Source organism: Falco peregrinus, chromosome 5 (genome assembly GCF_023634155.1).
Source record: "Falco peregrinus isolate bFalPer1 chromosome 5, bFalPer1.pri, whole genome shotgun sequence".
Classification (NCBI taxonomy): Eukaryota; Metazoa; Chordata; class Aves; order Falconiformes; family Falconidae; genus Falco; species Falco peregrinus.
In genome coordinates this window covers 114,411,607-114,421,654 of record NC_073725.1, presented here as the reverse complement: position 1 = coordinate 114,421,654, position 10,048 = coordinate 114,411,607, and the positions used below count along the sequence as shown (strand labels likewise).

The window sequence follows — 10,048 nt, the reverse complement described above, 5'->3', positions numbered from 1 at the left end:
TAAACAATGGGACTAACCTTGGGCGCACGTTTCCCCCCGTCACAGCCATGTACTCACCAGCACTGCAACGGTTGTCCCCTCCTCCCCCCTGCTCGGTGCAGCACCAAGGACCAGGGTGCCAGTGAGCCAGTTCCCCCCACTTCTCTAGGGCTGCTTGTGTTGGAGACAAGGAAACACAGCTTGGACACTTCTTCTGGTGCCTTTAGAAGTTGTCAGCAGTTGCAGGTGGCCCTTCACCTCCAAGTCCTGCTGTCTGCAGCTTCCACGGCTCCTGTTTTCCCTCCTTGGGGATACTTGGAGGTGATGTCGAGACCTGCTCTCTGCCTGGGCGAGTAGGAAAGCAGCGGTGGGTGCCAGCCGCCCAGCTCAGCCCATCGGGCACCAGATCCTCTCCCACTGGCCACCACCATCATCTTCCTTATCCGTACAGGCCACGCTCAGCTTTGTCACCCATGGTCCCTGCTGCGCTCACACACACACCTTCACTGAGATTCAGCCCAACCGCCTGTTACACACCCCCGCAGGAGCTGCCTCCACAGCTCCCCAGGCTGCACGAGCAGCACTTGCTCAAAATGGCTTTTCCTCTGACGCACACAGCTCCTGCCAGCCCGGACCAGGATGGCTATGTCCCCATGAGGGTCCCCAACACCACTGCCACCAGATCCCATGCTCCTGGGGGAGGAAGGGGAGGGCTCTGCCCTGCTTAGGAAGCTCAGATAACACCCAGCATTGGTTAGACCCCTTTAGCCATTAAGCTTTTGCTACTAATTGAACCGAGTTGTCCTTGCTAATAGCCAGGATGAACCCCCCCACACACATCACTCCTGCTCCCGAATTCCTTCCAGGCCCTGGGGCTGTCCCTGGCTCCCAGCTCACATCCTGATCAATGAGTACACCGCACCAGGAGCATCTGTTCCTGAGATGGCAGGGATCATACTGCAGGACAGCGGCACTGCTGGCAGGGCCACCGAGTGACCAAACCTGTCCCAGCCCCACTGACATGCCTGCAACGCCCAGGGACCTCATGAGCAGAGAACGAAACACAGTGGGAATCTTCCAAAGCATCACCTGCTTTTAAAACATAGCATTTTAGGCAAGAGCCAAGCACTGACAAATTTTTAGTTTTATTAAAAAAATTCTAGCAGCAAAACCTGTAACAATTCAAAAAAAAACCCCCAAAACAACCAAACCCCCAAAAGAACAGGACACAGAGAGAAACAGACATAGACGGAGACAGACAGGCTTGGGGCTTTCTCCACCATTCACTCAAGTTCCTTATAGCGGGCAAACATGACTCTCCTGACGGCGTCGCGGTAGGTCTCGTTGGACTGCCTCTTGGTGGGCTTCCCTTGGGCCCCCAGGCCAGGGCCCTTCTTCCGATTTTCTGCCTGAAAATGGATACAGCTTATGTTAGTGATTTCTCCTCTTCACTGGCTGCCCATAAAGAAAAAGCTTCCCCACGGCTGCTTCAGGATAGCCTACTGCTCCCATGTGGATCCAGGACAGCAGGAACAGCAAGTGTGCCGTGTTCCTCCAAAAGCTGTTTTGAGAGAAACTACTGGCCCTTTGTGGGCCACAAAACCACCGCCAGCAAATGCCCGGCGAGAATCAACCCACGGGGCTCGGCTGCAGAGAACAACGTGAGCATACGGCAGGGTGGGAGTGGGCAGCCAAAACAGGCAGCGCTGGCAGACGAGAGGCAGCCGTGTGCGAGCGAGGATCGCAACGGAGCAAAGGGAACTACCAGCAGAGCTGGGCTCTCGGGGAGCTGTTTGCAGTTAGCCTGCATTTGCACAAGCTCAGCTGTTTTCTCCTCTAATAAGAGTTCCCATGGGCTCTGGTAGCTCACTTTGAATTTCAACCAGTTTTTAACGACTGGCTTTTGCAGGCAGCATCTGAATTATTCAGTAATACCTGCCTAGAGTTAGCCCAGGAGAGCAGGCCTGAGGCTGAAAGTCTCTCTCACTTTTAAGTCTGACTTGTGTGAATACCAGAGATGTCATAAATTTGGCCGACAGATCAAAGTCCTGTGGGGCTGAAGCGGGCACATGGCTTCACCCACCATGACTTGGAAGTGAAAAGAAAGCACACCTCTAAGGGTCTTTTGGGAGGCCTTTATAGGAATTGTACGAGGGCTGCGCTGTGCAATCAGCTCCCCCATCCAACCCAGGGAGCCCTGATCAGAGGTCAGACCTCCCAGAGCGCGTCGCTGGAGCTGGCTCTGACAAACCTCATTTTATGGCCAGAGGAAACTCTCCCTGAGCAATGTGCAACAGCTGGGGCCCGTTCCTGCTGCCTGTGCTGAGGAGGGAATCTTGCCTTGTGTGTGTGGGCTCAAGCAAACACACGTCGCCAAGCCTCAAGTACTTGCCTTTTTAATGATACACTCGACCACAAGCTGCCGGCAGGAGGCAGCCAGGTGACAAACCTGCCACTGCAAGCGACAGCATCCCCGAGGGCATGGTGCTGCTCATGTGCCCCTGGGCAAGGCAGAGCGGTGCCTGCCCCAGGCCGCTTGTCAGATAAACCCTCTGCAGCGAGAGCCCAGCCTGCCCCAGGAGGGAGGATCTACCCAGCCCTGCCCACCCCGGGGCCCTTTGTCGATGGGGACTCTGCTCCTCATCAGAGGATGTACTTTGGTATTACCTTCCTAAGGCCAGAGTCCAGCACCACAGTGAGAGCCGCACAAGCGCTAAGCAGAGCAGACAAACAGTATCACGTGCCTTTGGCTTTGCTCGCATCTCCCCAGAGGAGCTTCACCTTCTCCCCCAGCTCATGTGGCTACAGAGCACTGAGCTGCTGACCAGCTCAAACCCCAGCCTGGGTACCTGGCTTCAAGCAGCCATTAATCAGATGTTCACACCCTCCCTGCTCACTGTTACTCTATTTTCAACACCTCCAGATCCATATCAATTCTAACCTCTTTCTACTACCAACATACTTGCAGCCCCTCCCAGCCTGCACAGTTAATCAGTGCACACACATTATTCCATCGAGTGGTAGTGGAGTCTTGCACCCTGACTCTTGTTCCATCTGGGATCTCCCTCCAGCTGTCTTGGCAGAATTACCAGCTGCAGGACAGGGATGTGTTTTGAAAGGAAGACTCACCTCCATTGGTGATGTTGTGCCCTGCTGGTTGTGGCCAAAGCCTTTCTTCCACCCCGTGGACTGAAACATTCGGTTCCCTTTGTTGTTACTATCGATCCTTGGGTCATAGTCACTGCAAAAGACGCAGAATCAATTGTCCAGTCTTACAATGTTTTGAACACATGCCAGGGATTTTTAGCTCTGCTAACAGCACCGTTATCAACACTCCAGCCTCTTCTGAGGGATACCCAAGTTGCTTGCAAGAAGCACAGCATCCAAGGAAACCAGAATGGTGGATTCTGTGTGCAGGGCTCAGACACCTTTGACTGCACAACTTCTTGTCCCACCTCAGAGGAAAATACACCAGGGCACAGGAAATGAGCTCAGGCTCCAAAATATTTACAGTACAAGCAAGCCAGGGGCATTCTGTGCTTGCATTTCTTAATCCAAGTTTTAGCAATAGCAAGAAAGTGAAGTCTAATCCCTGCTGCTCTGTTAGATCTTTCTTTTCTCCCAGTGCTGTGGTCACTGAGCTCAACAGGTGTAGTGTTGATTTGGACACCCCTTCTCCCACCTGGTCATTACTCATCCAAGACCATTAAACAAAACCCATTGTTTTGAAAAATCACTCGGCACAAAAATAGCTTCCTTCAGGCAAGTTCTGTTTTCTGGCTGCTGCTGACACTGCACACAAACTGCTTTGGTTTATCCACAGCTATTCCAGGACAAGAGGGAAGAGAAGATGTGGATTTTTAAACTGCAAGACACAGAGGAAAGGTCTCCTTCTGAGGTGCTGTACCAGAAGGAAACAGGCACATAACCAGTTTTGTCTTCAACACACGCCTAGCAGTTCCTCAGCCCACTGGAACATGCGAGCTCACAGCAGGTAGACCTTTCAAGAGCTCTGCACAGCATGCACTTTCTTCCTCCACCTACTCTGAATGTGGTGGAAACAGCTCCTAGCGTTCCTCTGAGTCAGTGGAACAGATGAAACACAGCTTTGCTCTTTCTTTCAATGGCTAAATGCCAAGACAGGACAGCAAGTGCCTTAACGATGAGGTGGATGGGAATAGGCTGCATTCTGCTCCCTGCACCTGGCCAGGCACACTCAGTCCCCTCACCTCACTCCTCCAGCACCAGGCAGCTTATCTCTGCTTTCCCCTAAACCCTCATTTCCACCCCTGGCTTTCTGCCCTCTCTGAGATGTCCTGCAGCACAACAGGCTCAATACTTCAGGGAACTCTACCCACAAGAATTACAGTCTGTCTGGCTGTTACTCTTGCAGACCTACCCCCCCAGCCGATTCCTGGCCTCGGCAGGCCAGCAGCACACACACCATCCCAGCATCAGCAGCCCCGGAGAGATCTAACTGAGAGCAGCCATTACCTCTCTGAGTCCCGGTCGTATCTGAGCCGTTTCCTCTCTGGTGAATCCATCTGCTGGAATCTCTCTCTCCGGTCATTTCCTTTGTCTTTATGTCTCCCCTTCATAACACAAAGAACAAAGTAAGTGCAAGAGCTACGAAGGGTTCAGCACTCCAAAGACGACTGCTCTGCAACCAGGTCTCATCCTCAGCTGGCTGGAAATCTGTCTTGGGGACCCACAAACACTGAATGCTTCTGGGACCCACAATCCACTTGTTCTGTCCTGATGGCGTCTGTTGGGCTGACCCAGACCTGTGGTTGCCGCCTTCCAGCTATGGCACCAGGAGCAGCCCTGCTACCTTCTGAACAATGGAGAGTTACAGCTCTCCCATTCCAGGCCAGGCAGCAGCAGCCTACACACTGCCTCAGTTTTAGATTAAAATTTCCGTCCCACTTATCCTAGAGCCCAACACTGGCTCACAGGACAACAGAACCACACTCAGGCCCCTCTGGGAGGAGGAAGACCTGCTCTTAGAAGTCACAGCACTATCTACCGGTCCAAATGCGGTGTGCCTGCAGTTCAGTCTGACTCTTTGGGAGGCATTTGATGCTCAGGCTGCAGACACAGGTGCGTAAATGGAGAATCTGCCTGGGACCAACATACTTCTAGTGCAAACCCACCAACAGAAGCTTGCCCACCACTGCAGACCCACCTCACGCTCTCTTTTCTCTAAATACGCCAGCTCCTGTTCAGATCGTTTGATCTTCATATGTATCTCCAGGTTTTGCTGGAAGGAGGAAAACAGAAGCCAGTGTCAGCAGAGGATACAAGCTGTCAGTCATTTGCTCCATCTGTATGCAGTACAGGTAAAGCAGCATGCTCTCGCACCTCCGCTATACCAGGTGCAGCAGCTTCTCCTGCAGACCAGACTACCTGCTCCCCCACAGAGGCCAGCAGCCCTTCCTCCCCACAGTAAGGAAGGCAACCAGTCCTACTTTAACACACATGCAATTTGGCCCTCCTAGAAGCAAGAGCTCAAAGGCAGCACAGAACATGGGGAGGCATGTGCTAAGTTCTTACTGCTGTCACACTCATGTGTGCCAGCACCCCACTCTCCCCAAGCTTTAGCTATCTCGCTGCAGCTTAAAAAGTCACACCTTGATGTTATAGCACTCCCGTGGCAGGAACGAGCAGCTCACACAATGCTTTGAACAGAGCTTTGATGGGAACTTTGCCCGCTACTGTGTCAAATCCAGCACAGCTCTTCCCACCCAACCGTTGCATTTTCCTCTGCACATCACAAAGCTGTTGAGCCAAAGGCAGCTTGCAGCGCACACAGCCTCCTGGCCACCAGCTCCCTCATACCTTGTGCAGGTTGGAAAGCTGCTGGTGCTTGATGAGAACTTCCTTGTTGGGAAACTGCCTCCTGCACAGCAAGCAGGCCAGCTTGTTCCAGTCGGTCAGCTTGTCATCGCTGGCCTTGGCCTTCCTCAGCTGCTCCTCACGTTGTGCTGGTGGGTGGGGAGGTGGCAGCCACTGAGCCTGTGACTGCTCCTCTTCTTCCTCCTCCTCTTCATTGTCGCTGTCTCCTCCATACTCTCCCAGAAGTCCTATCAGGGGGTTCACCACCTTGGGCTGAGGGATGCGGCAGAAAAGTGTGACAATTTGTAGCATCAAGCCTGCCTGCCGTGAGTGGCTCTGCTTCCCCAACCAGTCTCCCCATGACTTCTGTCTCCATTCTAGCCCAAGAGCCAGAGAGCAGCATCCCAGCAGCACAGGCAGGGAAGAGAAAGAAACCAGCTGGCCAGCATTTACACGCCAGAGGTAGAAGCCCTTCTGTCCTCTGGACAGGCTGTACATTGGTGCTGGGCTTTCCCAACCTGTCACACACCTAAGCAGAAGCAGCTGACCAAAGCAGCAGCTATTTGGCAGAGAGTTGCTGTCAGTCACTTCCTCTAGCCATGGAGATCAGTAAGGTCTGGCCTTCCTCAGTCCAGGAAGAGTCTTCTACCTGAGGACTGCTTGAGTGAGGAGACCCTGCTTAAATGCTGGTATTAAATTTCCCCAGGCTAGAAGCCCACAAACAGGCTCAGAGTAACTACCTTTGCCATTCCATCTCCAATGTTCCCTCCCCTGGCATGGGAAACTGGCACCTGTCACTCAGGGTCACAGCCAGGCTTTGGTGAGCCTCTTGAGTCCTGTACCCAGGCTCAAACAAGGCAAAAACCCCAGTCCTATGGAGCCACTTACCAGGGCTGCACTCTCATCCTTTTTCACAGAGGGAGGTAATGGCTTTTTAAAGACATCTTCTGCAGAAAACTTCTCCTCTCCAGTCTCATTCTGAAACAGTCAACATCACATGTTAAGAGCGCCATAGCACAGACTCAGCGTGTGCAACAGCTAAGCACCCATCTAAACAGGCTTCCAAGGACACCAGGCAGTTGGCAGAAATGAGGTGGTACTTTTGGTGGAAGACATTCCCATTCTGGGGAATCCATAGTTCTCCTGGAGCTATGCCCTTGGTTTCAGGGACAGCTGCAGCAGTTGACCATGCTGCCCCAGCCTGCCCACTCTCACTCTCTGCTGGACTGTGATGCGAACAGTGGCCCCAGCTGTGCCTCAAACCAGCGAGGGAGCTGGGGCAGGGCCAGGTCACATTTGGACATCTCCGTGTGTGCACAAAGGATGTGGAGACCAGATGCAAAGCCACCCCCACAGCCAGCCAGCATAGGAGCAGAGAAACTCGCCACTCCAGGAAGAGTTACAGTCCTGCTTGCCTGTGAGAGATGAGACAAAGCACAAGTACTACAGCTAGGGAGGAGAAAGGACAACAGCAGTTTTCTCTGCCGTGTCTGTAGCACAACACATGGCCAGGCTCAACCAGCATAGTGGTGTTGTCAGGATCTTCCTTATATTGGACAGAGAACACCAGAGACTGCAGTCACCCACACTGCAACAGGATGGGCCTGTGACGCTCACTTGTACGCCCAGCAGCACAAAGACTAGGCTGCAGCGATGCTTCATATCTACATGCTTTACACAGGACTGAAGCCCTGGACACGCTCTGATTTGGCCATTCATTAGCTACTTGACTGAGGAAGACAAGTGCTACGCAACATCGTACCAGGCCTGCACTCTCGTCCTTTTTCATAGAGGGAGGCAATGGCTTTTTGAAGACATCTTCTGCAAAGAACCTCTCCTCTCCAGGCTCATTCTGAAAAACCCAAGATTAGACATTAGGCCATCAGCATCACAGGGGTCAGAGAGTGCACACAGCAGCCAGGAAGCCACTTCTGAGCATCCATGGAAAACAGGTAGCTGGGAAAAATTACAGGATTTCCACTGGAGATGCTCTCACCCTCCATTCAGAGAAGACCATGTTTCTCCTAGGTCAGTGCCCTTGAAAGCAGGCATGCTCCATACCAGATGAGACTCCATGGCTGGCTTGCTACCAGCCTCGGGGACAATTACACCCCTCAGGTTCCAGCTGCCCAGGACTGGCCATGCCACAGAGCATAGCCAGACCAACAGGCAAGGAGGAAAGCAAAGTTTCTGCACTCGTGTCTAAATCACTTCTACCAACTCTCCTGGCATTCCTCGGGCCCAGTCGGTACCACAGCACCAGGCTGTGCCCAAACACCCATGCTCAAACATCACTATTGGCAGCTACTCCCAACCAGCTGCTCCTCACACTGGGGATACAGTGTTTGCTCACTGGGAGCAGCACTGAAGGGCACTGCCCCAGGACTGGGGCTGTACAGGATGTATCTGCATTTGATCTCAGTTCACCTTTGCAGTCCATCTGCACCACCTGCCTCATCTTCCTGCCTGTCTGTGATATTTGGAGGGGGCAGGAACTGCAGTTACAGGAGAGATCTCCAGTTCTTATCTAACTTGGTATGTTTAAACATCTCTGCTACTTTTTTGTTGGCTCTGTCACAATAGCTGGGTGCTTTCAGCAGTGTGAGTGAAATGCATGCCTCAGTTACCTAGATGTTTCTGAATCCTTTACCATAAGGAAGGGATGAGAAGCCCTGACAATGTCACAAGAGAAAAATCTCAGGAACTTAGTCCCACCTGGCTGAACAACCCCATGTTCCTGGCATGCTGCTGACCCCATGTATTTCATTGTTTTCTCTTGCTGTCCCTCCCTTTTTGACGTCTCTATAAATTGCTACTTTCTAACCTCTCTTACCTCAGCATCCTGGCCTCAGATCTCTGATCATTCCGATGCCTGGAGGGATTTACCTTAGCAGAAGTACTTTTCCCTTTCTCCTTTTTGTCCCTGTTGTCCCTGTTGTGTGGGTCCTTCCTTTCATTTGTCCGTTCCTGGCTCCCATGCCGCCGCCTTCTGCTTTCTGTAGGTGACGAGCAGGCTTCTCGGTCTATCGTGACTTCCCTCTGAAAGAGGCATTTGGAACAGACTCAGCCAAACCCCTGCAAATCTTCTTATTTGGCTTATTGTCCTTACTGGGCCGGGGAAGCCAGCACAGTAAGAAGGGACTGCAGAGCCTCAGACAGCTGAGGGCAACGGCTTCAGAACTCTGATGGGGCAGAAGACAGTCTACTACAGCCAGGCCATCAGAGCACTACCCTGCTCACTCAGAACATGGACACTTCCAGTATCACAAAAACAAGGTGATAGTCCCAGAGAACCTCTGCTGATGGCTCTTTTTTGGCATCCTTGTAACTATTGTGGGCTGGAGTCAGGGAGCAGAGAGACCACATCTTTTAATACAGCCACATATCACATGACTTCAGTAAAATCTAGCAAAGATGCTCTGCCCATAAGTTTACTCGATGAAGAGACCAAAAACCCTCCGCAGGCAGGGCTTCAGAAGCCAAAGAACAGTAGCTGGTTCAACACACAACTAATGGGTTCCTAGTCTCTCATTAAGCTGATATTTTGGAACATGTATCCCTTTTATACAGGTCGGAGGCAGAGGACTGAGTAAGAGAAACAAGGCCACCTCTGTACTGTCCTATGTTAGTCCATCTTCAGGATCCAGCTAAAAAAATCTCCCCCAGAGAAGGGCAGTTTGCAAGAATGTGCTGTGTGTAAAGTTTTCTTCCCATACACTCACCTGAGTCCTGGGGTCATAATATGTCCCAGCTATGGGATCATAGTAATTCCCAGTTTCAGGATCATAAATGTATGTGGACACATCTGATGGAGCTGAACAGAGAGACAAGAGTTAACACCACAAACTTCCAAAGGCAGAGCTTGCCTTTTACAAAGACAAAAGCATCAGTAAACGGTGAAAGGATCAAGAGTGGGAAAGAAGCATTTTTCTTTCCTGGCAAGAGAGGTATGAGTATCCTCACATCACTTGACCTACATCTTTTTTTCTTTAAGGAGTAAGAAGGGAGATAGGTTTTCACAATTCTTCTGTTTTAGGACTCTGCCAAAACTTCCACATCAAAACACACTTACAGGGGCTGTGCTGACATCACTAGACCACAACACTTGATGGCACAAAGACACGAAATTCAGTAATTTCCCTAAGGAAGGGCTAATGAGTACCAGGCTCTGTGTCCACCCACCCCTGTTAACAAGGAGGATCTGTGCTCTTTCAAACAGTCTCCTGTTTAAAGT

The 10,048-nt window shown here is 51.7% G+C and overlaps 1 protein-coding gene across 2 annotated transcripts in view; it reads right to left on the bottom strand.

The window, feature by feature from the left end:
* Positions 1 to 1,105: 1,105 nt before the first annotated feature.
* Positions 1,106 to 10,048, bottom strand: part of RBM6 (RNA binding motif protein 6) — a 58,853-nt gene continuing 49,910 nt past the window's right edge. For both annotated transcript variants that reach the window (XM_055804288.1, XM_055804289.1), the window contains exons 15-23: positions 9,537 to 9,628; positions 8,701 to 8,853; positions 7,577 to 7,666; positions 6,703 to 6,792; positions 5,818 to 6,087; positions 5,165 to 5,239; positions 4,474 to 4,571; positions 3,109 to 3,220; positions 1,106 to 1,388 (exon numbers count right to left, since the gene is read on the bottom strand). In XM_055804288.1, the coding sequence (XP_055660263.1) occupies positions 1,263 to 1,388; positions 3,109 to 3,220; positions 4,474 to 4,571; positions 5,165 to 5,239; positions 5,818 to 6,087; positions 6,703 to 6,792; positions 7,577 to 7,666; positions 8,701 to 8,853; positions 9,537 to 9,628 (1,106 nt within the window). In that variant the 3' untranslated portion in view covers positions 1,106 to 1,262. The remainder of the gene's footprint in view (positions 1,389 to 3,108; positions 3,221 to 4,473; positions 4,572 to 5,164; positions 5,240 to 5,817; positions 6,088 to 6,702; positions 6,793 to 7,576; positions 7,667 to 8,700; positions 8,854 to 9,536; positions 9,629 to 10,048) is intronic.